This window comes from Bombus impatiens, unplaced genomic scaffold (assembly GCF_000188095.3).
Source record: "Bombus impatiens unplaced genomic scaffold, BIMP_2.2 scf_0815, whole genome shotgun sequence".
Lineage (NCBI taxonomy): Eukaryota > Metazoa > Arthropoda > Insecta > Hymenoptera > Apidae > Bombus > Bombus impatiens.
In genome coordinates this window covers 816710-844296 of record NT_177234.1, presented here as the reverse complement: position 1 = coordinate 844296, position 27587 = coordinate 816710, and the positions used below count along the sequence as shown (strand labels likewise).

The 27587-nt window shown below is 47.8% G+C and overlaps 1 protein-coding gene across 1 annotated transcript in view; it reads left to right on the top strand.

Moving 5' to 3' along the window:
- LOC100743681 (pro-neuregulin-2, membrane-bound isoform) overlaps positions 1-27149 on the top strand; it is a gene marked incomplete at its 5' end in the record, with an annotated part of 65225 nt that extends 38076 nt beyond the window's left edge. Inside the window, 2 exons of the mRNA XM_003492694.3 lie at positions 6681-6789; positions 26762-27149. Coding sequence (XP_003492742.1) covers positions 6681-6789; positions 26762-26888 — 236 coding nt within the window. The remainder of the gene's footprint in view (positions 1-6680; positions 6790-26761) is intronic.
- Between the last annotated feature and the right edge of the window lie 438 nt (positions 27150-27587).

Below are 27587 nucleotides of genomic sequence, written 5' to 3'. Positions count from 1 at the left end.
TCGCAGAAGGAGATCGCAACTCGTTATCGTCTCCCGCCCGCATATCAACCTCTCCCGTCCCTGTGGATTTTCCAGGAAATTCAAGCGTGTCTCCGCGAACAAAAGACGGTTGAAAGCGTGTACACGGCGCAAGACATTTTCTGCAAACGCTGGCTGCAACGGTCGTCGAACGAATTCGTAAAATCGAGAGAACAACAAAGGCGGTATAACAAAAATCTTTTGTCCGCCGGTACTTGGCTGCTGGATAAATTGGAAGCGCGATAGCGTGGCGAGCAGACTGTTTGATTACTAGGAAAGGAACAAAGCGGAAACGTGAATGTGATTTGAAACTCGCGAGAACCTGTCGATGCTCCGCTGTGTACCGCGAGAAGGGACAGATAGAAATTCATGGTGGATCGACGCGTCGAAAGTGGAAGAAATACGATATCCGGCAGAAACGAGTTTCAAGAGAAAGGAAAACGGACGAACGAAAATTCGAGCAATTTTGCGCCTCTGTTCTAGAGATTGATCTTACGTCCGTAACCCTTTAATCTTGCCCGTGCTGCCTTTGTGGTGGAAGGTGTAAATCGCGTGGCCCATTGCGAACCGAAGGCAAGAGCTAACAATCCCGCGAGTCCGACTAAAAGAGAGAAACAGGCGATCGCGATAACCGGGCAGTCGGTGAATTTGAAATTCCAAGCAGAATCGAAGATTGTATTAGCCGGGGTCAGCAATATCGCGCTCTTATTGAATCGTTCTCCCCTGCCGCGATACGAGTGAATACACGCGGCGGATGTCTGAAAAATAATCTAAACCGGATCGTTGACCGGTCAGCTACCGGATTTGCGATGTTCTCGAGAACGTTCTGGTGAGTATTGGCCTGGTCATATCGAGCAGACGTGCCCATTTTATGTGCTTTCACTCTGTGTGTGTGTCTATGTGTGTTGCGCTCCTCTGATATTCTTATAAACCAAAGTGTCTCCGAAAATTCAAGCTGAACGGTATTTGCCTCGGGAAGGCTCGCAGAAAAATGCCATTCAAAAATCTCTCCGCTGACTGACAGATTCAAATGGGGAATTCGAACGTGGCACAGATTGGAAGAGAAGAAAATTTCCGTGGGTATACAACGTCGGTAGAGAAATTGTTGCAAAGGAAGAAAGTCTGGCGAGTAGAAAGAAAAGCTAAGATCAAAACTAAACGGTGGATAAAATTTCAGAGCCAGAGGTTTACGAAGCGCGGCGGAAAGCGACAGCGCCTCGAGTTGCATCGAGAAGGCGATACTCGCGCTCGGCCGGTTGTTTCCGTTGATGGAAGATTTCTCCCGTCGAAAACTCTTAGTTCTTTCTCTTTGTGGCGAAAATTCTCTTTGCGAGAATACTCGTTCCATCCTGTGGGAAGAGACGCTCTTAAAAAGACTCGCGAGCAATGGCCTGGTCGGGCGATGGTCTTATCCGTGAACGCGCGATACGTCTGCCATAAAACTTTAACGAGGATGATGTAAGGGCGCTCCGTTCTCTTCGAAAATTGCGCTCTTTCGCTTATGAGTGAAACACGAACGAAACAACCGTCTTGCAATCTTTTTGCAAACAGCCCGCAAAACGATTGCCATGTACCTGAATCTTACCAGCTTCGTACAAACCCGATTTTCACTGGCTCCTCCGCTCGTTTGCCTTCGATCCTGCCGAGAAGAAGATGGGCAGACAGAAACCTAGATATCGTCGATGACGTTAAAATTCCGTTTCCCGGAGCTACGTCGTAGACATCTCATAAGTCGGCTCGAAAACGTCGCAGCAATAGGAACGAGCAATAGGTGCGTGTGCGAGGATCTGGTCTCACTCTCTCCTCCCTCGTTTCTTCTTCGCTTCCGCGGGACTCTTCCTTTTGCACGGTTTGCTAGATCTATTCAATTTACTTTTTCTAGCGACAGGAAGGAATCTACCCCAACAAAGGGAAAGAACGTACGGACTAGGAGCGAGAGGGTAAAGACGGTCGCAGATGGGGCACGAGCGGCCTGAGAGAAGGGATGGAGAATTGGAGGTGAAAGAGGGGAGGAGAATTTCGCTCGGTAAAGCATCACGTGGAGATCCATGGACGGTGCTTAAAGCTCAGAGGGTCCTTTGAAACTTCACAATTTCATTCTTCCAGACGTGGACGAGCGCGATGATTCCGCAAGGTTCTCGTCCGGATTTTTCTCTCGCTTCTCTGGAAGGCTACTTTTTTCCTTCTGTCTCAAAGGACACCGGTGTAGTCACGTAACCCGAATCATTTTACCCCGTTAGAGACGTATGGAACGCGCGAAACGTCAGCTAAAATCCACTTACGCGATCCCGTAGCGTATTAGTCGTACGTCGGCGAAATACGAAATGACAAAGTTCTGCTCGAAGACGAGCAACAAAACCAGTCGAGGGCACCGATTTCTCCCGGGATGGGAATGGCCGCGAGTCGATTCGTTCGTCGCAAGCGGTAACAGTCGTTGCGAGAGCCAATAGAGCGGAGCAGCCTCGAATTTGAAACACGATATTTGGAAACGCAAATGGACCGAGCCTGGACCGTGTTCAACGGTGTGAACCGTACGCGTGCGCGACCAGCCGAGCCGCAAACCCTCGCGAACAGATATATTAGGGCAATTATATCCGACTTAATTACGTACCGCCTCCGGTCCGCACCTATTTTCGAACACTGCCGATGCAAATTAGCGTTGGATGAAAGCGCGTTCTCTCATCTTCCGGCAGCTCGAACACCTGTCCATCGAAACGTTACCCAAACGAGATAGCAGATTTTTCTTCCATGCTATTCGCACTCGCTGCAAAAATATAAAGATATAAATGGACTACGCTCGAGAAACTTTCATCGATGCGTCAGTTTGTTCTACCTAAAATCATGTAACTTTCGTTCGTCGTATTTTATCCGTGTGTAAAAGTGAGGTTTCGTCATCCTGAATAGATACCGTAATTTTCCGTTTTGGAAAAATTATTTTACTCGTTTTATTCGCGGAACGTGCAACGGGAGACATCAATGTGCCTAACGGCGCACTTTGTGATGTAATTGGGACAACGTTTCTCGACGAGAACGGGTCGTATAATTTGGTCTCCCGAATTTTTTTTGCCGGGTGTCTCGCGGTTCCGACAGCACCGCGACCAGAGCAGATTAAAAGTTTCATCATTTGGTCGGCTTCCGTGCGAGCCTGCTCGAGTTTTCGCCGCAATTTTCGGCGCACGCTCGAAGAACGAACAACTCGTATTTCATACTTGAAATACGAGCACAGAGGATGGGGCAGAAGAATCCAGCGTGTTAGCCTTAATTAGCGCGCGCATGTGCAGCCAGTTAGCGCAGATAACTAGAATAGATTTTCAAAACTAATTCTCCTGCCGCTAAACGCGTTCATCGTTCAAGCAACGAGAACACGAGAGAGAGCAAGCGTGGCTGGTTGTCGTAGCAAAAAGTTACACAGCCCGCGAGCATCGTTGTATTAAACGGGGGAAAAAAGTTGTGACACGGGAATTGTCGCGACAGGTACGATCAAAACGCGGACAAAGGCCGGTTGAAACGCCAGATCGAAAAAAGCCCTGTATCGATGTCAAAAATTTCAACACTCGACCGTAAACACGTCGAAGAGTGACGTATCAACATAGAGACTCGCGCGTGACGCGAAACAGCTGGTCGAGGCTATCTAAACGCATCCGCGACACCGATTGATGTTACATCGACAGGGATAATGGTATTCAAACAATGTTACACGCGTCAGGAACAGCCAACGGTAAAACTGTTTGTTATCGAGAGCGCTTCGCTAACTATAGCGGCTCTCTTAATGAGAGATAATTCTATTCACCTGGAAAATTCGTGAAATAAACGCGCGACAAGCTTGCCTCCACTACTACGCACTGGTTACCTCCTGATCGAAAAACATCTCTCGCGTAAACGTTAATTTACGAGGTGTTTAAAGGCCAAAAAGAGGAAATATCGTGGAAATTAATTTAGAAATACCAGTAAATTTCTGGGGTGGTCCATGGTGGTAAAAAGCTTGAACGATAATACAGCGATGCTGATTATGTCGCACATACGCAAGTAGATAAGCTGGAAATCTTCCCATTGAGTTTCATTGTACCTTAACAACTTGCTCGATCTAGTTACCAGCCACGCTATTTCCAAATGAAATTCTCGACTTTATAGGGAGAAGTTAAGCAGCACGTTCGCATACTTCGGGGCACTTATTTTAATGATTCTGCCCTCGCTACAGCTTCGATTCATCAGGGGAAAAAATCGACAGACGTCGGTACCGTAACCAGACGGCGCACCTATTCACCGAAAAGCTGCAAGTTATTTGAGAGGTAGAGCAAGGCAGAGAAATTTGTTGGAATTTCCAGAGATTGAGGTTTTCTCGCAGCTCGCGGTCGAAGATCGACGCCCGGGTAAATGGATGCCGTCCATCGTGGGATCGTTTGGTCGCACACGAGTACCGGCAATCGTTTTGGAAAATTCTCGTCGCACGATTGAGCCATGCAAGAGTAGATTTTGCATGGCGAGGCACCGACGATATTGCAGTGGAAGGACGAGCGCCGCGAAATTTCGAGATACAAACCGGTCGGTAAATCGAAGAACCTCTCGTTTGTCGTGTTCACGGCGACCGCGACGTCCTGGCTGATAAGCTCTCCTATTTTTCGCCCGAAAAAGTTTTAGCGTTTTCGTCGAATCCCGTAAACGCGCGCAAAGTCGCATCGCACAAGCCAAAACGGAGAAACGAATTGAAACGCGGCTGCTGTCGAACCAAATCGATATAGCCGCGATTCAAACTCGATTCTCGCCTCATCTAAACTTTTCTCCTCTTTCGTTCCCGCCGTTGTTAACCCTGTTTCGCGCGACGAACTTTCGCATTCCACAAGATTGCTACAGAATGTTTTGCGCGCCGGCGAGGAAGAAGCTCGCGCCACCGGCAGTGAGATCAAACTTTCGCGATTCGACGCTGCCATCGAAAAACAAGGAAAACGACGAAGCCGGTCTTCAATTAACTCCGGATCCCGGCAGCATAGGTAATTCTCCACCTCTCCCTGCACCTTTTCGCTATGAATATTCTTCCAACTAAATAAAAAGGACAAAACCGGGATCAAGGGAAATCCGGTGCAATTCGAGTATCTCGTCGCTTCCGCAAAATAACGCGATTCGCAACTGCAATTTGTATCCGATCTCTAGCAAAGGGAAGCCGGAAACTTTGAAACGAGCAACACCGGTAGAAGATTAAAATTTCAACGCGATCTGCCTTTTATGCCTCGCTCTAATCGCCTCCTCTCGATAGCGCAAAAAACTGGGCTACTTTGACCGCGAAATGTCTTCAGCTTGTTAGGAATTTAACGAGAAGAAATGCGTTGGATGAGGTTAAAACGGCGACGGGTAGTGGGTGAAAAAGCGAGAGAGGATAAAGCCGACCGTACAAGCTACTCGAGAGCTTTCCGAAGTTGAAGCTGCGCTCGGTAATACCGGTCCGAATGGTCGAGTACTAATCCGAGTGTAATAATGGTGTACGCGCTTGCAAGCTCATCGCGCGAGCGCGAACGCGCTCTCCGTCTCGCCACACCGCGCCACGTCGCATTCTGCCGCTTCGGACGCTATTACTCCGCTCTGACCGCTCTGCACGCTTTCAAACTCATTATACGATTTTTAATACATTGCACACGGCTGCTCTGTGCATGGTTCCCGCGGCTCTTTGCTGAATGTTGCTCTGAAACTGCTCTTTCGGGATTCATCACCGTGTCCGGCGCCTCTCGCGAAACCAAAATCCCAACGTTCTGAACTTACGAAAGAACCGACGCTGTTCGATGATACTCTGTGCTCTCGAACAACTCGCCGACGACGTAGAGGTCAAGGAATCATCGATTTTCAACACGTTGTCTACACCAGCAACGATCCGATACACCGAAAGTATGGAAGATTGTATCACGTCATTAGGACGTATTTCCGTAACAGATGCATGCAAAGCAATGATTAATCGGTATTCACGACGAGGCGCAAGATAGCGGCTAGATTCATTATGCATTACGGTTTGAACAACGACAAACGACAGTGAGGAATTACGGTCTGCCGCGGCATTACGCGACTCTCTGAGAAATTTATAGGTTACGGTCCGGACGGATTCACCAGCGAGAAATCGGCCAAGCATTCGACACTCTGTTGCTCGTGAGGCAGCGATTCTTTGGTGTCGCGCGTCGTTCGATTTCTATGATTATCGGCAAAGGGGTGAACGGAACGGGAAACGACGAGGGAAAAAGGGGAGAATGTTTTAAGCTCTTCATAAATCCAGTCGTTTCTCGCATCCTCGGCTTTCCTCCTTAGCAGCCGTCCCATTTGCATACTAAAGACTAATCCGCATGCAGACCGATTGAAATGAAAATGCACGGTTTCGCCCGGAATTCACGATCCACGCCTCGCGAGCGCGAATATCATTTTCTCGCGCGGCGGACAAAGCTTTAGCAGTAGCCGACTTAATCGCGCGAGTAAACGAGGCCAAAGCTCGCGATCGTGTGAAAGTCGACGATGAAAAGAAACGGGATAAAGAAAGAAGGAAAAGAAGGAAGGAAAAATGGCGAGAATAGAACGGCGAAGCGTCGTATCGACGAGGATCGGTTTTAGGGTCGCCGGAAGAGCTCGCGGGATTTATGCGCATTCCGTTCCCAATGCTGACGAATATATTTTCTCTGATTTTGTTGCAGCGACAGCGGCCTGGCCGAGGCAGGAGCAGCCGTGTCCGATAGCTGGAGACTTCTGCATGAACGGTGGTACCTGCCTGTTTTTCGAGACCGTCGGTGAACCAGCATGCAGGTGAGCGAGCATCGATCGGTATTGCTTCTGCATAATTGACCGTTGTCGCGTTCCGAACAAACAACGCGTCGTGCCCCCATCCACCCTCGCTCTTTCCCTATTTAATATTTCGTTAACGAACAACGAGACCAGCCTACCATCGTTATCCACGATCCGTCGGATTATCAGATCTATCGACCCGTAAGAGGTAATCGCGGGTAAACGAGTCACGTTTCAACATCCACGAGGTTCCTCGCCTATCGGCAACACACTGCCGCTCCAAAATATTGAAACAAACGACTGCGAAACGTTTTTCCCGTGTCCCCTTCTTCCCTGCTTCGTCCGCAAGACGGAAATACAAGCCAGCCGAAATTGAGTTTCACTTCTTGTTATCCTCTTTTCTCCGAACACCTACGGCCGCCAGGACGGTGCAGCGGATGAGATTGCGAAGAGGTCGGAGGAGATTTCGCGGCATGTTTGTTACCGATTTCGTGCAGCTCGCCAGACACGTCGAGTCTACTGACCTTTCGACCACTCGCGTTTCCTCTTTTTCCGTACCATTCGCACTCCAATTGCAATTGAACCTTTTCCTTCTTTTTCCGTCGCCCTCAACTTCCATCTTTTCTTTTCCCCATCCATTAAAGAAAACACCTTATTCTCGTTTCTCTTATATTCTATTCTCTCCAGCTCTGCCATGTCCATCGTTTCCTTTTTCTTTATTTATCCACCTTCTGCTCCCCGTGCTCTCTCGTTACCGGAAAAAGGGAAGCTGTCTCTCAGGAGGCGGCGGACTTTCGCTAATCAAACTGTTTGCCCGTCGCAGGAATTAGAACGGTCATCCGCGTCTGCAATTTCGGTTATTTACTGCTTAGACCGCACATCCCCGACGTTTTTCCGCCCCTATCTGCTCCCTCCGAAATACCAGACGGCGGTGGATGCCTTTCTTTCAGGGTTGATTCGAACGCGTCGATCGAAAAGCGAGAGGGCAAAAGAACGCTCGAATGAGAACTTCCCTTGGGGTGGAGAAAAAATGAAGGCAACACGGTTGAATCGTTTTTCATAAAAAATTTCTTTCAGGTGGAAGCCTGCATTTTCACGTTCATCCGGCGCGTTTTACGCCCCTCTGACAGAATTCGTAGCCGGCTTCGGCCGAATTTTCCTACGACTCGTTGTTGGTGCGATTTTATCGGTTCTTTCGAAAATTAAATTTCCCAAGTGGCCCCCGTATTCTCGCGCCCTGGATCCAGTCGATCGATCGCGCATAGGTTTAATTAAAAAAGTTCCACTCCCGATGATCGGTGATAGTTCCGCGGAATTAGCCGGTCGATTAATCGCGAAGGAACACGTTTTTTGGCGCGCGTTCTGCCAGTTCTTTCTGCCGGTCGAGTTACTTCTGTTCGTGTTAAAAATCACAGCCAGAAAAAGCGAGGGAGAAAGAAAAAGGGAGAGAGAGAAGGAGATAGGTGGAAAAAGTTGGCCAATATCAAAGCAAACACTCGCCGAGGCAACATTTCCCCCGATTCTGGCAAACACTCGACTCGTTAATTTCAACGAAACGAGTGGAAATGCAAGGCGGGACTACTTGCTTCTGCGAACCTATACGCGTCGCTATTATTCCAGCGACGTGGCCAACTTCCCGTCGTTTCCTCTTCGCTCTCCCTCGTTCTTTCTTTTCTACGCGTCGCGGAAACCTGCAAACGAAGGTTCAACTTCGTCGGACAACTACGCCGCGTGTCACACCGTGCCGCGTCGCGCGAAAAAAAGCACTGCTCAACGGGTGACAATGGCCTTTTTGTCGGTGCGCTTTGACGTTGATTAGCCGCTCGTTAAATAAATTCGAAGGACGAGAAAGCCAAGAAAAAGGCGAGCAGCGCGGAAAGAGAGCGGAGAGGCTAAAGGGAAACACTGTGGTCTATGGACGAGTCTCAACCAACACCGCACTGCCATCGGTTGACGAGGGTTTATTGGCTTTATCGAGGAATCAGGTCGTCCCCGGAGGAACATGGGCCGAGAGAAAAAAGAAACGTCCGATGGAAAGAATGGACAATGGACAAATGAGCGTACAGCGAGCATTGTCTACTTGCATGCAACCAACTAGGGCACAAACAGAACACAGATACACGTTCGTATTCTATTATTCGTACGACCATGGAAAATGAGTTGCTTCGTACGAGAGACGCGAGTCCCATAAATACGAAATTTTGATAGCGACTCTTTCGGTAAGCGTTAGTTATTAGGTCGTGCGTGCGTTTCCACGCGAGATAAAGGATGTCGTTTCGAATTTGCTGAATTGGACCGCCGCGCGAATCTTCCTTCCCCGTGGCACCGGCTGCAACTCTACGTATTCCTTTCGGTTGTTCATAATAAATCACAGCTCGTATCTTGGTAATCCTCGATTTATGGATTTCCAGTGACTCGTCTTTTCGCGGAATAAATTTTCCCTCGCGACCGTGATTCCGATAAACTCGCTATAACCCGGCTCGAAATCGTCGTCGGTAAGAGGCAGCGTTAAAGGGCAAGAGAGGAGGAAAGACGCGTACGACCTACTAAAAAGCGAACAGGATCGTCTGGATCGACGATCGAGAGTGGAGAGAAGAGAGGTCGAGAGTGGCTCGCAGGGTCGATGGCCCAGTTTGAAGTCGTACCGCAAAATTCCAGCGCGTACAACCGACGATAGTCGGTGTCGCGAATCGAGCATCCAGTTTATCGCAGCTGGGTCCCATCGCTGCAGCCTCCACCACCCTTTCCAATCCCTTTCGCAGTCAGCCTCGCGGCACTTCACCAAAATACACGGCAAATGCAAAGCTTTCGCGTTCACCCAGCTCGGGGAGGATGCTCGTAAATCTCGCTGCTCGAGACACTTCATCTCGTACCCTCGATCCATTCAATTCCCGCCTCTACCTGTACAACCTGTGATTCCAGACGAGGACATTTGCCACGAAGACTCCGATATTCCGATATCGAAAGACGCCGAAAACCAAGTGCTTTCTTTTCTCTTTGATTTATTCCACGGCGAGACTCTGTCGCATCTTTCAGCCGATTTCTCATCGGAACGTTTTAAAACGTACGTGACAAGCGAACGAGGAAATTTCCCCCGACCAAATGAATTTCTTTCGCGGCCAAGCCGTTCAACGCCTAAGTGACAGGTAAGCGAGTCCAACGAGGTTTCGTCGCATAAAATAAGCGCATGGTGCGTGCACGCTCTTCCCTGCTATTATATGGCATACATAGATGAAATACTTGAAACGCGTATTTCTATCAAAATATCGAATGTCGGATGGTACAACGGTCGATCCATCGTTGAAGGGAAATTCGACAGCAGAGATCGCCAGGGTAATTCGACAGAGGCCGAAAAACTGACGCGTTGCGATAACGCAATTCGCGACAGATAAGTTGAGTAAAAAACGGATTATTCAGGCGAAACGATCAGGTCGTCCCGACCTGTCTGGCAGGAGCTGCTAAACCGGAAGGAAGGAAGAAAGGACGCGAAGAAAGAGCGAAAAACAGCCTCTGATATCCACTGCTTGGCGCTGTCGGCCTCTCGTGCTGGCTTTTTTCTTCGTCGAGTCGTTTCCGTATAACCCTGGCCCATATACGGCAACTGACAACCGCGTCTCTCGAATCTCAACCTGCATACGCACAAAAGCTGTCGCACAAAGTGGACCAACGCGACGCATATCTGGTACCGCCCGCTCGCCACCGAATCTCTCCGAATACGAATTCTTCCTTTTTAGATGCTCGTTATTTTAACGGAAAGAGCCGAGCTTTTGTATGAAAATGTAGACCACACTACGACATCGACCGACTTCAACGCCGACATTTTCTATACGCTATCGTGCTAGCAGCGACATACGCGACAGTCGACCGTGTTCGATCTGCTAAACGGATCGATGCGTTTAATCGATGGAGATTCTTAGCGAGATATCTTTCATCTTTGATATCGTCATACCGAACTTAATCCCGAGGATGGATCGCGTCGATGGATAAAGAGACCGCGTTGTAATTTACATATTCGAAGTGAGAAAAACGAAGGGTTGATGCGTCCGATTTATCCAGCTGCTGCATTGTACGAAACGAGACAAAAGTACGGAGGAACTAAAGGAACCGACTAAAAAGTTAAAATAATGGATGGACAGATTCGCGAGACGCGTAAAGCGTGCATTTTCGGCGTTTTACTTGGCCCATATTTTTCATGAGTTGCAAGGAAAAAAAAAGAGGAAGAGTGAGCGAACGTTGTCACATCTAATACGACGCTGTTAGTTTGCATTACGTTGGAGCAACGGTTTATAACGCGCCCCCTGTCGTCTCGCTGTTTGTCTTCGCGTTTTTCCAGGGCAAACACGCAACTTCGGGCGAACAGGTCTAATGGAACGGAACAAAAGCGAAAGAAAAAAAGCACGTCCTCGAGAGGAAACAATAAGAATCAACGGAGAAAGCGGCGGCGGCCTTTGAACGACGCTATGGACGTCTTAATAGAACTCGAAATCCCGCTTAGAGTTGTGAGTAAAATGGCATATACCTATACATTTAAATTGGAGTTTTCGTTTGAATTTCATGTAGGCGTTAAATTAAAACCGATGAAAGCTGGCGCACGGCTTCTGCTAGCGAGTCCCGCTTTTCGTTTCCCTTTGCCGCGGATTCCGTTCGCGCTCGTTTGAAAAGGCTCGCTAATAAAGACGATGAAAATTACGGGGCAGATGAGTCTTTTTAAAAGGAAAATAACTTTGGAAGAAGATTACGTCGATGCGGCAAAAGGGACGATCCGCCGGCGTAGTGGCGTAGTATCAAAATTCCATCAACGATTCCTCTTCAAATTTCCGAGCATAATAAGCTCGATGAAATCGCGGCGGTGACGTCCATACGAAACGATAACGACGACGCGAGACAGTGCATCAACATCGGCGAAAAATTAATCGGGTCGCGAGAATTCATTAGTACTCGAAATTCAATTAATCCACTCGTGGTTTCTGCTCGTTTCTGCTCGAGATGCTTCGGCGATTCACGACACGTGGTACGCGGTCGCGTGTCTGCCACGAATAACGAGAGAAAAATGAAACGTACGGTAAAGTGAACTCGCACGAGTTTACGTGTCTGCTATAACGTTGCCGCTGGAACGCAACGAGAGGAAGCTTCCAGCGAAAGAGCCCGTGCTGCGGAGTTACAGGGAACGAAGAGCAGTCAGACATCGGATTCCTTGACGACCGCAAGACGTAACGTGCAGACCGGCTCGGCGTTCAGGGACATTTAACATTCAGACCACGAGCCGGAAACGTTCGAAGCCGATCGGCGATTAGTTTGGCATAGTTCGAACTTTCGGAATGCGATCGCCATTCGTTTCCCGGCCGCTGCGTATATTCTCCAATCGTGACTGCCGTAAAACTCCGACTTTAATCTCGCCCCTACCCAGACATCTTAGATCCGCGTATTCGAGAGAACAATTTCCAGAAACCGACGGAGAGAAGGACGAACTCGAGCTGTCCTAGTTGGTCCACTGCGATCGCGTAAAACCGCGAAAATACGAGGCGCTCGGCCCCAATTTTCCGGAACTGCCTGAGAAACCACTAGCTTATTGTCTCTTCGGGTGCACCGAGTGCCGACTAAATTCAACGTGTCTGCCGCAGACGGTTTACTACGAGAGGAACGATCAGGCTCCGCATTCCCGCGCGGTAGAAGTACCGTGTCCTCGAGACGCGCGGACGTGGAACCCGTACTTCCGAAGAACCGCGGAACGCGTCGCTTTGACCGAGAAAACGGTTAATGCGCGAACACCGCCCATTCGTAGCCGGTCCTTCGCGTTCGTAATCGAGTGTTCGCAAGAGCGCCTCGAAATGCCGGAGTCGGGGAAACTCCACAGCAGCCCTTTCAACCCCTATTTACAATGCAACGGCCTCCGTAATTTACCGGGCGAGCAGTACGCGAACCGATAAACGCGCTGCTGTATTGCCTTGCTCCTGGCTTGACAAATACAACGCTTACGCACATATATAGACGCGAGCACGGTTTATGGGGCCACGTAATACTCTCGCGAAATAGTTACAGCTCGTATCGAAACACGAAGGTCTCGCGACGATTTCACCGAGTTAATTAACCGCTTGGTAGCTTACTTGCATCGTAACGCCATTCCCTTGAGGTTACAACCGTTGCCGCGGTCTAGATTATTCTTGCCAAGGAAATTTTAATTTTCATACGTGTCGGGAGATTCGTCTGCTCGTTAAAGAAGAGCTGCGTGAAAGTCTTGGTGTTGGTCTTGCGAGACCTACCAATTATATGTGCGCGCTCGTGGTTAACGTAATCTACCTTCTCTGTGTGAATTGCAAAGCGCTAACACCCTTGTTTCCTGAGCGATGAATACATTAAAAATAATGTCGGCGATAAAAAAGTAATAATAATAATTATCGGAAGGCTGGGCAAGTAGGACATTGTAACGCATAGTGGCACGTGATGATTATGAAAATTTTTTGTCGGATGGCCGATACGAACGCGTCGAACATCCCCATATACCGTTTGCCTCCTATCGTCCCTCGTATCGAACGTATAAATATCGTTCACGTGACACGGTGTACGAGGCCTGCAATTGCGGGAAACACCCTCTAGAAAACACATCGGCTTGTCTGGAAATCAGCCTCTCGTGCTTTGGGCGACATAAATTTCTTCTACGTCTGAGATATAAAAAATATTGCCACGGAAAGGGAAACGAGTTTATCGTTGCGGGAACAGAGAGACGATGGATTCGTAAAGCCACGAGAATTCTGATTTAGTTTGCGGAACGATTCTACCTTCTGCCACGATTTATTCAGGCAATACGCGTGGATTTCTCGACGGTCAGATCCTCCAACTTTAAAAAGGTCCTTTGTTTTTTGTCACGGCAAACTTTTCCAACTCGATCGACGAGAGAAGTGGTTTCCGTAAGCTGATTTGAAGGCGCGTTACACCGCGCCACGCTCAAAGTACAAAAAAGCTTCGTTAAGCCGTTCGGAATCTCGAAACACTCGCCGAAAAACCGGGCAAATTCGTAGGCAAGATCACCATGACGCCTGGCCACGGACTGGCGCGTTTCTTTGTGTCTTCACGGGGGTGAACCTCGTTAAAAGTGAATCGAGTCCCTCGTGAAAACTTAAGTAACCGGTTCTTCCGTGCAACCTAATAATTCATCCTGAGGGTTACTTTTCCGTATCTTCGTGTTGAAGGTAGTGATGGGCATTCATGCCTCTTCCGTCTCGAGCAATTTTCTTGCGTAAGAAATCAAACGTCGAAGAAGATCGTAGAATCCGACAGACCTCGATGTTTCCCGACCAAACTGAATTGGAAATTTTAACGAACTTAACGGTTTGGAAGCGTCTGAATTTGGAAAGTGTAGCAAAGCCTTGAAATCGAATCGGATCGTTTTGAAGCTGTCGCTATCCGGCGGAAGCTCTTTTCAATCTTTGCGTCGTAGGTTGGTTCGACGAAAGGCGAGGTTTTGCAGGTCCAAAGGGCGGCTTATGAATGGGCAATTAATCCACGAAAACCACAGGCACGTCGTCACCCTCGGTGCTTGCGTGCTCCGTTACGCCGCCGTAAGCCACCTAAAATCCAGTCGTCCACCCGCCATCGTACACTGTATTATTCAAGGAGTGCCGCTTTGCATCTCCTCCCTTTCCCTTTATTTCTCTCTCCCTCTTTCTGATAATGATTTATTTAGCCGTGCAGCATACGTAAATAGGAGACAGACATTAGCCGCAACTAAGCCGGCAGCCGTATATTCCTCTGGAAAGGGAGCGAGATTATCTTTGCGACTCTTAATGATGTTACGTGATATCTTTACTCGGTCGAAGCTTCGGGAAGAGCTACGGGGTCCGACGCAATGAAATATTGGACGTTCTCTTTGTGTTGTTCCGTTTGCGAATTCACCGCGGTTACCAAGCGACATCTCTACAACTGTGATACGTCCCAATGTAGCTCGTCAAGCGACCAATGGGGATGAAATTAATAAAAGCGCGACGCGCATAAGCGTTCAAATTGCGAGGATCCCTTCATGCCCCAAACAGCCGTACAACACGCCAACTCGTGACATATAATTAAACTATCATCTCCATATTCATGCCGGCCAAAGCAAACTTCCATACTCATCCATATACATTGCTAAACAATTGTCGGTCACCTATTTGCATTTAGGTTACAGTCTTCATTAACCGGGCCGGTGCTCGCACATTAAAACGCGAAAATTTTTATGATTCTCTCTATTCTCCCCTTTTCTCCCTCTCTCTCTCTCTTCTGTTTTCCTCTCGCGCGTGTATCGCGTTCATCGTGTCGTTGACTTTTAAAAAATTCTCGCGAATCACGCCAAGCTCCCTTATCGATATCGACGTTCTAGCAACCCATTTCACCGCAAAGAAATCCACACATTGTATAGCCTCTTATCGCCTACAGACGACGTTCCCTTAACTGAGAGAGAGAGAGAGGGAGAGAGAAGAGAAGCGGAAGAAAAAGGAAGAGAAACGGAACGCAAATCGAAACGTCAGTAGTGAATGGCGTTTCAGTAACCCACTCGATGTACCCCTAACCCGATCCACTTAGTCGGCCCCCGGTACGCGAGACGCGAGGAAATGTTCGACGCGTGTCGGCGACACTCTCTCCCTTCACCGGAATCGGCTTTACGAAAACTCCAGCCGCTGTGGAAAATCGCTGGGAAGGATGTCGCGAACGCGCAACCGACACGATAACGCGTTTTGACACGTAAAACTCTGGCAAATCGGCACTCGCGCTCGTTTCCACGTCGCACCAACGACGAAAATATACGCTGGGATGGTCGAACGATGGAAGAGAAGGGAACTATCGGTACGACGAACAGCGACGAAGAAGAGTTACGCTCCTGTCTGAACGTGCCTTCTCGCGAACACAAAATAGAGCTTCTTCTCACCTCTCGGCGTCCCGTTGCCGTTTCTGGTTTCGCGAAATCTTTGTCGTCGCTGTTTTTTCCGGACGCGCGGCTAACCTAGACAAGTCGCTACCGTTTACAGCCTGAAAACTATATCGAACAGTTCTGGCGATTTTCCGGAAGGCACGCGACTAAAATACCTACCATGTCAGTCTTGCGACGTTTTCTTTACATTATAACGCGCTTCCTTCTGTCGCAAATATTAATATCAAACGTTCGAATTTATTCCGATTCAGCAACGCAATGATACCAATCGAGAATATCGAGCGAGTCAGTAATTCGAGCGCTGTAGAGAAACTGTGAGAACATCCTCCGCTACATTTTTTCACGGCACAGAGGTGGCTGTGGTGGGAATTTTATTGCGTCGTGGAAAAACGTCGGCCTGGCATTACGGCGCGTATTGATTTCTCCGCAGGGCAGAAAAATAAATAACATAACTGGCAGGGCGAAATTAAAGCCCTCCGCTGAGAGAGGTCGCGCGCACGTCGATGATTTTGATCGCGTCCGAGGGAAATTTGCATGAAGAACGCGCGACGACTGGCGACCAAACGCAAAGCTGCGAAGCACGAAGTCTCGCGTTACAGTCCTGGACGAAGTCGTCTTCTTCGCGAAGAGAAAATAAAATTTGGCCTCTCTGAGCCCGTCGGTCGCGCGGAAGCTCGGATCAAGCTTTTTTTCTCGCGACGCGGTAGCACGGCAGACAAGACGGTACCGTGGCCCACGGCTAGCCAAAACATTCGAGACTTGATCGCGAGCCAAAAATCTCATCGCACCGCCAAAAAGATACACCTGGCCCATGGTGGAGAGAGTCGAGCCACAGGAAAAGGAGAGAAACGATTCTATTTTTCTCGATCTCACGCCCGGTTTTCGTTCACCCGGCGCAGAACGGCGCGGCGTAACCCCTCGCGCTGCCTCTCGACGTTTCACGTATTCTCGCGTGGCGGTGAATTCGCGCCGCACCGTGTCGCATCGGCCGCGATCAATTCCATAATGAACGCTAGCCTGCTTTCAACCAGATGTCTGTAATTATCAGAATGCGAACGTCCCTCGCAATCGTTCATTCCCCTTTAAAAAATCGATCGCTCTACGGGATACGATCCATTATTCGCCGCTAATATTTACAAACCTGTTTTTACCGAGTCTGTCGCTCTCTTTGGCCGACCAACTTTTATTAATATTGGGCGATATCACCGTGATCGGCATGTTCATCGACGGTCATGCATTTCGTGTGCATTTTAATAAATTCAAAGCTCGGCCATTGGAGCCGCACGTTAACGCACGCTCGAACCCTTTGTGCACGTATTTTCCTCGCAACGCGGCTCGCGTATTCCATTATCATAGATTCCACTGGCAGATGCCACGGGACAACGTTCGTTGATCTCTACGCGTGCTTGTCCTTTCGCATCGACGAAATTCGATACTTTTGCGAAAACAATTTTGAAATACGTAGCTACAGCCATTCTTTCGCAAAGTAAAAATTATGAGAATGAGAAAATGTTATTCCCGGTTGTTCGAGAGAGACCGTGTACTTTGTTACGACTCGAAATAACACGCCTTCCTTTTCTATCTCTGAACTTCGGCGTAGCTCATGGTTCATAATTTAATTAAGGATTACGCCAGAAAATGAGAATCGTAAGCATGCACTGTTCCACGCAAAGTCGCTGTACGTATTTTTCCCGAAGGTGTGTAAGTCCTCGAAAAAATCTGGAAAAAATGGAACAGTCGCGTTGAAAGCTTCTCCGAGCTTTCGCCGGTCTTTGTTCAGCGATGGAAAATACGGCTACTGACCGAACGTTACTAATCCATCGGATTATCGTCGAACGATCGCTTTCTTCGCGCTTGATTTATACCGGCACGCTTGCCGGTAAAGATAGATTTACACCTCGTGAAGTTTAAAAGCACCTTCCTACCGGCTGAATGTCCCTCGGGCTAGATTATATCGATGTCGAATTACGTAAGCTCTCCATCATCCCCCTGCTAACCCCCTATCACGAATGCGAGAAAAAAGAATAAGGGAAGGGAAAAAAGCATTTTAACAAACGATTAAAACCAAGATAGCGGAACGAATTTTCCTTATTCTCGAATATCGAACGCGTGCCGCGAGCGATCGTATTCGAATTCTCCTGTAATAATGAAACATTCTGGGAATAAAAAGAAGTCGCAGTCATGCGATTCTTATCTTTACGACGAGCGAGCTCTAGTCAGCGCTTTCGGTTTCTCTCGATCAGAGAGACCATTCCGAAGTAAAAAAGCTGAAGTATAAAAAAACATGGAACGATAAAGCCGAGCCGCACGGAAAGGGGTTTCGCGGATAAATCGATACGGTGCAGCCGATCGAGGGTCGAAACGAGTAGATTTTACCTTTCGACGAACGAGTGTCGCGCGACGGAAAAACAGAGGCAAGCGCGTCGGTGAACATGGAGAGGAGCGAATAAATTTTTTGAGGCGACAAAGAGTAACGCGGAACGGAAAGAGGGACGCCGGTGGACGACGCGGGGTCGAAATATAAAAAGAACTTGCGACCCTTTTGCCACTCGAGATACGTGCAACTCCGATACGAAATTTATAGTCGAATTACAGCTGGCTACCGGAGATAGTTGTCCGAAACCAGAGGAAAAAATGAATCGACAGCCAGACGAAACAAATCCGTTGGACCTAATAAAAACGGAAACGGTTGAATATTCCATCGCGCCGCATGCCCTCGTAGCACCGAGGCCGGTTTCAAGTTGGTGCATATGGCGTTTTCCTTTCGCGCGATCGTTCGAACTGTCGAAATAGAATCTGATAAAGGCAGACCATGAATGAGTTTTCGTTAACGCAGATTCCAGTTAGATCACAGCGTGAGCTTACGAATATTATTTTCGAATCCAATTCTGAATGGAGTTCGCGGTCGTAAATCCGGCCGAAAAGGATTCGCGTAACCGATCCTCCGCTGATTCCGGTCTCTAAAAACCGTCTGTCTCGAAAAATCGATAGATTCGACAGCTCGATCGAACGAAATCGCGACACCAGTATGATATTTATATCTTGACCATCGACCAGGATTTATTATTACACGATACATAAAATTAAAAACGATCGTGTCGTAAATTTCTGCGCGATCATCGTGCAATTAAATCCAATTTAGCGTGAACTACCGACAACGCCAAGAATATATTCGCTTACGCGAGCATGGTTTTTTGGGACTTTGCGACAAAGAAATTTCAAACGGAGACACGAAGAAATCGAGGAAACGCAGAGGTAGGCGATAACGACGATTCGCAAAGGCAGAGCAAAACATTGGCAAGTCGAACCGGCAAGACGGCTCCGTTAGCAACTTAATTAATTAACGTGCATCCCTTCGCATTGCTTGCGCGTTTTACACTCGAAACGCTGACTAATGGCTCCGCTGATTAATACCCCTTGCAGATGTTACGTAGCGATCTAAGCATTAAGACCACAATGTCTACAGTCGATTCAACGATTGAATTATCATGGACAAACTGCCAAAGTATTAAAACGTACGCGACGCTCGTGCCATTCCCCACGCTGTGCATCCGGATTGGCTTTGAATAACAAGTCGCTCTCGTCGGCCGTTATGAATTATGCATACATTGCAAATCTAAAATAGATTGAAAAGATATTCGCAATCGATATCGAAACTTTCGTCGAGGAAACCAACTGAACGATTAACCTTTAGATGATAATACCTACGAACTACTTAGGACGACTAGAGTTTCCAAACTGTGTCATTTTATTTATCGACGAGGAACAGTTTGCCAAATTATGATCGATACTCGCATTAAGCTCGATATACGTATTTCTGTCATTGACGTTCCAACTAGAACCGATATACATATTGTCCATCATCGTCGAACGACGTACTCGCAAACGACGTTAAAAGCGGAAACTGAAAAGCATAGGGGAGCAATAATTAGCGGAAGCGTCGAGTTGGCGAGGAGAACGGTAAACAACCGTCTCGATTTTATCAATATCTCGGTCGGCGAAGATAACTTTCCGGGTGGATATGTTGACCCAGCGATCGGTGGCGACTCTCTCGGGGCGAAATGTGTAAGGAAGGTTATATAGGAGAGCGAGCGGGGTTTGAAAAGTTAGTTCTGGTGACATATGTGGCCAACACATGTAGAGGCGGAAGTTGAGCCGGGATCGGCTAGGACCAGCTAGCTGCGGGCTGCGTGACATTTCCACCCCGTAACTACCTCGAACCGTCGTTTAAGGAAATAGAGCTGTCCGACGCAAACCCGCTTCTCGCCACGGCAACTGGCTTTCAAGGTATGCCAATAAATAGTAATCCAAGGTAAAAGATGCGCAAACCAAGACAAGTCGAAGACGAAAACCAGACATATTCGTTTAGCTTCTTATTTGATCATCGTTATGTTCGTTTATTTCGGCTGGGAAATGTTTGAATTTCAATCTGAGAGTTACAATTGGAAAAATTTCAATTGAAAATTAGCCTCGCATAACGATAAAAGCGATAGAAAAATTAATAACGAAAAAGAGTTAAATCATCGCGTTCAACGCGCCATCCTTAAAACTGGTAACGTTAATAGTCACGGAAAGAGGCGTTTGCTTATTTTACTGTGTTTTAAACATGCACGTACACACCGATACGCAGATATTGTCTGTTTAGAAGGCAAAAACATCAGCGTCATTGCGGATTTTAATATCGCTTTACGGGGTACGAAATTAACCGGAATCGGTATCGAGTTCGGTGGACGCGTAAGTCGGCCACGGGAAAATGAATAATAATGAGGGAAAACTCGACGTGGTCTCGTCCACGAGGGTAATAAACGGAAACTTAATCAAACGACTCGTCGCAGCCAGACCAATCCGATCGAAGTGCTTTTCTATGTAGCGTGCGACGTTCCACGGCCACCGATTTTTCAACGCGGATTTCCACTGGATTTCGATCAGTCACGGCCAGCCATTCGAAGTAATTAATCGGTTTCCTGATGCGGCCTACCAATCGGCTTGCCCTCACCGACATCGAATATAAATATTACGAAATCGTGGACGATTCCGCCGGCCGATCGTGACCGCAAATCAGTGCGGCATAGCGAATCCGTGAAACAGCGTATGACGCGATGCGCGGTTACGCTCGCTGATTCGCGTCATCGATGCTCCGATTAAATAATTATTAATAATTACACGCGTTCGCGTGCAATGAACAACGAACAGATATCGACGTCGATTTAATTCACCGCCCTTAAGCGTGACACCATTTACATTCGCTGGAGCCGGAGTTGCTTCATGCGACGCGTTCAACAACGCGATAAAGAGGAAGCTTCGTGGAAACTCGTGTCTCGTGCAAATTAATTCAGGTTGAACACCAGAATATATCGAGAACCTGGCTAATTACGTTGCTCGCGCCGATTCTTAAAGGTTTACTCGGGGCCGGTCGTAGTTTCGTACCGCGCGAAATTCGGTCGTTTCGCTTAATTAAACGCTTCCTTAATTAATTAGAGAAAGATCAGGCACCGTTCGAAGGCTAAACGACGTGCCGCGCCATGGCAGAAGGACACTTGCATGGATCGTAAGTCAACGCTCGTAAAATTTTCACCCCCGACTTTATTCGTCCGCCGGCCGTACTACTCTGGACCAGCACCGTTTTTATTCACCAACATATTCGGAATTTTTCCGGCTGGTCGCTTTATTGAATGTACACCGGCGAAGTTGGACGAAACTTTCTCCACTATATTTTCAACCGCTGAAAAAGTCCATCCCCTCTCGACACGGTTAGACCCGCACGACTCCCGAAACCTATCTAAATCTCGTCTCCTATACGCTGTCTTTTTCGCTTCGTGTATTTAACGTGCGTTTAATTAATCGATTTTCCCGATTAACTGCATAAAAGGGCGTGATCCCTTACTACGAAGTTAGTCCAACTTGCTAATTCGAGATAACGCGACCTCGTTAGCTTTCGAAACTTCGGTTAAATTTTGGTTGGACGTCAACGATCATCGACGAGGGTAACGGTAGAAGCACCGAGCGAAATGTAACCGAGCACCGCATCTAGAAATCGTCGAATCAAGTTTCGTGGTCATCGGTCCAACGGATTCCTACGAATTCCAGCAAATTCGAGTTTCGGCCGATTCGCTTCGGTAAGAACGGAACGGAATAACCGAACTTCCGGGCTGAGGTTACTCAACAGCAGAAATCACCTCTAGCGGCATTCGAGCGTTTTCCTGGTGGCCGGTGCTAACAGGCAATGGCGCAACGATGGAAAATGATCGAGGGTGAACGGCTCTAGCCGACGTCCCAATTTCCCAGACAGTAACCTGTCCCGCCAGCTGGCACCCTTCGGGACATCAGGGTTTTCCCTCGTGACCCAGCAGTCACCTCTCCCTCCACCTTCTCCCTCCATCGAATCCTCCCCATCCGTGACATCTCTCCCCTATCTTTCCATATACCACGTCCGAAGGTTATGGTTCGGCATAAATCTACTTATAACGGCCAGCAACTATTCGTCGACGCTGGACTATTTCACGAGCTCCTCCTTGACATAAACGCGCCGCGTAAATCGTGCCTTTTCGATGGACAGGGGTTGGTTACTACCCGGCAACAGCCTATCTGGAAACGTATCTCTCCCCCTCTTCGTTGTTTCCCCGTGCTCTTCGTTTTCTTTCGCCGTTTTTTCGGTCGGTTCATCGATCCGACTACGCGCGATACCACTCCTCCTAGATTAAGGTAATTGAGAGACTGCGAGTAGCTGGTTCGACGTTTTCGCTAATGTAACTATAATTCAGGATGTGGATATTATGAATTCCAGTCCAGAGATTTGACCGCAAATTTCAAGGGGGTTAGAGACCCCGGACAGCTGTCGACCAGAGAAACTTCGCGCTAATTACTTGGACTACGATTAACCCTGTGATCGCCATATATCACGATGAGAAGGGTGAACCGTTGAAAGACATCGGATTAAGAGTAACGAATCGATTCTTCCTGCCTGCGTCGTTCATCAAATGGAGGAACTATTCGCTTGACGGCTTCGTTGCTCGAAGAACGATTCCCAATTTTCCTCCACCAGCGAATAAGCCGGAAGAGAAAGCAACCCTTTGGCGTTATAGAAACAAACATTCGGACGAGTCGAGTTTCATTGTGATCACCGTATCGCGTTAATGGGCGTTACATTTATTACGCGTCAGTTTGTAAATGGATGTCTCGGCGAAGGAAAATAGCAGTCCATGGCGAAGAGGTTGAAAGGTTGAGAGGGACTTCTGGTAACTTTGCTCGAGCCCTGTTGGAAATGCCAAGAGGGTAGGAATACGTATACGCCCCGGTGGATGGAAACGCCATACGACCAAACGAGTAACCCAGTTTTGCTCGCAGGAAACTATCCGCCAAGGGAGTAGGGCGCGGGCCCACGTAACAAGAAGGGGTGTGGAAGAGGCAACCAGCTAGCCCCGCGTGGATGCTAGAGAGTGTTTCGAAATAAAGTACGGTACATTATAACCAGAGTCGTTCTACACACATTCAGAGACACGAATGGCGAGGGTAGGCGCGCATGCGTTTCTCCGCACGCTCGAATAATTTCAAAGAGAAACAGACAGACAGGCCGAGAAACTAGCAGGAGAGAGGCGGGCGGAAAACGAGACAGAAGGTGATAAAAACGGTGATGGAAGAAGGAAGATAGAGCTGGCAGAAAGAGAAAAAGAAAAAAAGGAAGAACACAGAAAGCGCGAAGAAAGGGTGGGCTGAACGCGAGAGAAAGAGGTGAGCCTCGTGCCCCCGCCCATTTAAAGTGTTATCTTTGAAATTGCGTACCGCGGGAGCGTTATTAAATTAAGTAAACCGCAAAAAAGTTTCTTTCGAGCCACGGACCGTATACATGGCTGCGCGTCCTGGTGTAGTTACAGACTGAGCCTCACTCGCGGCATATATGGGAATTAATACCAGAGGAAAACCACCACCCTGTGCCTCTTTCATCCCTTTCTATTTCTCACTGCACACAGCCAACCGACATTGACTTTCTAAACCTAAATATTCCTACACGTACAGGAGCAACCCGTATAAAAAGCTGCTTTTAATTTTGCGATCGTAATATACGTAGTTGCCTCGGTCTCCGACGGCCATCGCCAGAACCGTGGTTAAGACTTCCGCCGACGCACCAACAATTCGGGATGCGCACACTCCACTCCAAATGCAAACGTACCTTCGGTTATTTTTACAAGCTTTTTTCCCCAACTGGGACAGGACAACGGCGCGGAGCTTTTAAAAACGAATTTTTCCCCCGTGCTGCACGTTGGTTCACTGATGCGCCGTTAATAATAAAACGATTCAACAAATCCGTTGGTTGTAATCGGTGCACCATTAATTTCCTGTAAAGCCCGGCCGGATAGAGAGCTCCGCGTAGTTCCGTCGAATTAGTTAATAAAATCTGGTATCTCGTTAATAAAAGCCCAGGCATGGTGAAATCCTTTCGTCTCGCCTCTTTCTTCGACCCTCGCACCTTTTCGATTTACTAATTATCCGAGAAAAAAAAACAAGGGAACTGCTGCCCAAAAACAAAAGTCACCCTTTTCACGAGGACACTGGCGAGAAAAAGCAAACGACTTTCGAGAAACTTCGGGAGCAATTTTCCTCTAATAAAGGACGTCCTTAAAGCGATTGACTCTCGCAAAGAATCTGCTTTGATACTCGCCTCTCCAACTTTTTATTCGTTGAAAGTTTGACACTTTCGCTAACTCGTAGTCCTGGATACGAGAGTGGAAAAGGGTTTCGCTGTCCACCACCGTGGAAAAAGGAGCAAAAGGAACGACATTCTAGCGTTATCAGAGACGCGAATACAATGTGCGCGACGGAAAGAAAGCGATCAATCGCGAGACTCCTGCGATTCATCTAGCGTCCCATTCCGTTTCCTGCTTTTACCATGAAAAACGGACTAACGAATCCTTTAGTATGCACAATAATTACTGCTTCGACGATCAATCGAGTTCAAACGAAATCGTATATTTCATAATTTCATAAAGTACCTGCTCGTGAATACCGGGCATTAGACCTAAAATTATTCTTTATCAAGAGTATATAGAACAGTCGATAAATCGTAATTATTAAAGATCACGTGCGCAAGCCATCGATTCTGAGAAATGGCTACTTTTATGATGGCAACGTAACGAAGAATTTTAATTCACTATTTCCTTTTTTATGGCGCGTCAGCAACGTGCGTAAATATTCCAACACGCACTCGTAACGTACTCGGCGCGGAAGTGTTATCGAGCTCAGGATACACCGTGGTATCACCAGTTTACGCTCAACCGAGAAATCGCGTTCCCATAAAACCTGTCATCCAGGAGGATCAGATTTTAACGACTGCTGTCGTTTGTATGTCGCGGCAAGCGTTTTTTGTTTATACCCAGCTTTCGGTCAAAAATATTAATTAACAAGCTGTCCCATCCTATCATCGAATTATGTCGTTTGTTTTAACTCGACAGTGCAGTGCTTCAACGCAAATACACTGTCGTTCGTTTAACGAAGTTAGACTTCGAGTTAATTTCTATGGAAAATTTACCGGTTACAATATCGCGTGGCGTAAGCTTAGAGAAAGCTTAAGTGTTCGAGCGCCGAGTGTTTCGTTATCGAAATCGTCAATCGAATCGCGGAAACGCCACTTTCCAGAGGGTCAAATTCCAGAGAACGCGGAGGGCCGCTGTATGCTTTTCATATTGGAAAAGTCGCCGATTCGCGACGAGTTTATTCAACGATGGCGTGTAAAAGAGCAACTCGTGCCGGTAAACACGCGTGTTTACGATAAATCTCAATGGAAAGCCAATTACGTGTTCGAAGCGAGCCGAAGTTACCAGCGAGCGTTAATGGGTTCAAGTGAATGGTACAGTAAATTGCACTATCTCCGGTGCTGTTTCTGGTTTGTCCAACGGTAAATCTACCGCGAAGTATATTTAGTACGTGGTCCTCGTAAATTCGCGAGGGTGCTGCTCGAACGAAGAGAGAAGAAAAAAAAGAGGCGTCAGAGAAGGGAAAACGAGAGAGAAAAGAAAGAGAGACGGAAAGAAATGCGATGGTAGAGGATCGTCGCGGACGGCCGTCCTAAAAATCGCCAGGCAAAGTTTGTTATAAAATCTTATTGCACGATCGTTCTCCGAGGAATAAATAGCGCGAACGAGTCGCGCACTTTCGCAGGTATTTACCGTGTTAACGGCTCTAACCGTGTGTTCCTTGTCAGTTTTTTAATACGCTTTAAACAGGAACCGATATTCGACGGCAGACAGTCCCTTTGGAGGGACATTGCCGCGATCCTTTATTTATATCTTCTTTTCTTTATATCTTCCGATCAGACACAGTCCGTGCAATACCAAAGAGCTCTATCGGTAATTTTACTTCTGCGATTTCACGAAGTGGAAAAGACGCACGGTTCGGACTCTACAAATTCGACGCTGACGAAAGTATGTTTTATCGGAGGCGCGGACCGCGAAACCACGACAAAAGCGTTCCCCTTGATTTCCCCTAGGATCGTATCAATGGGACAATCCACGTTCCTTGGATCCTCTTTTCTCTCGCGTGTGCCGTATCGTCTTGAAATTCCTTCGCAAATAAAATTTCTCGAGGGTAGAAGTGTTGCTGGGAACTCGTCGGTAATCGGAAAACATTCCACTCGGACGAAAATCTCTTGTTTTGCTGCAATTGAATTCTATATTCGAAGAAAGAAACGTAATTACGAAGAAACACGCGTAAAATCGTTTAGCAACCGGGCGGACATTTCTGATTCTACGCTGATGACCCTCTGCTTGTAGCTTGCGAACACGCGAATGCCGCAAACGACACGTCTACCAGCGTTCGTACGTCTCGTCGTGGTTAGTTAACCGTGCTATAAATACCTCGACGTCGGCATAACATTATTTTTCCAAAGAAACGTCTTGGACACATCGAGCTGTCTCTGCACGGGATCTCTCCCCTCCTTTCACCCTCCCGTCTTGTCACACGACACCAAAAATTACCGACGAATCGGAGAAATTTTTACGCGTCTACGTCTCGTTCGTATTCTCGTTCGAACGATAACCAGCTGCTAATAAAGTCGTGCGAGACACGTTATTAATTATGTTTTTCTTTCGTTGATTGCAGATGCGCGGAAGGCTTCACGGGTCTGCGGTGCGAGACGAAGGACGTCATCAGCACCGGAAGTGTGTACAACCGGCGTAGGGCGCCGTTTTCCTGCAAGCTGGGACTATCGACCTCGTACTACTGCTAGCGATAATCGCGCGGGGCCCTTCCATTCCGAGTAGACCCTTTTCTAACGTTGAACTCGGTGTACTCGGTATAGTCGGTCGAAACAGCCTTTCGAGCCCACGAGAAGAATGTCGTGAGAGGGCCAACGCGCGACCAAAATAACAAACGTGGAGGCGATTGTAATAACGCGATCGATCTCGAGATCGAGCGAAATATATCTGCGAACGGAAACGCAGCGAAATACACGACGAGAACATTGAACAGGGGAATAGGAAAAAAAAAAGAGAGAATCAAACACGGGAGCGAATCTACGTGCGGATTTTTCGGGAACCGTTGTTGTCGGGCATTAGAACGAGTCCTCTGTATTGTAGGAACGGGTTCCAAAATCAATTTTTGGCACCGGGCATTCGTACCTTCTTCTTTCTCTTCTTCTGTTTCTACATCACCTCGACGAGTTTCTTCTATTTTGCTCTATTTCCTCCCTCGATTCTTCCTCTTCTACTTCTACCGCCGTTACTATTGTTACTTCTCTATTAGAAAATGTCGCGTTACGAGACGTGCCTCGCGTCTCTATCGAAATTCTATTCGCGAGAAGAAAAGAAACGAACGGGAGAGCATGTACGTTCTCGTACGTTTGAGTGTGCGTGTGTCTGTGTGTCCGTGTGTACGCGCGCGTGTGAAAGGAAAACGGAGAGACAGAGGTGAACGTACCAGAGGGTGT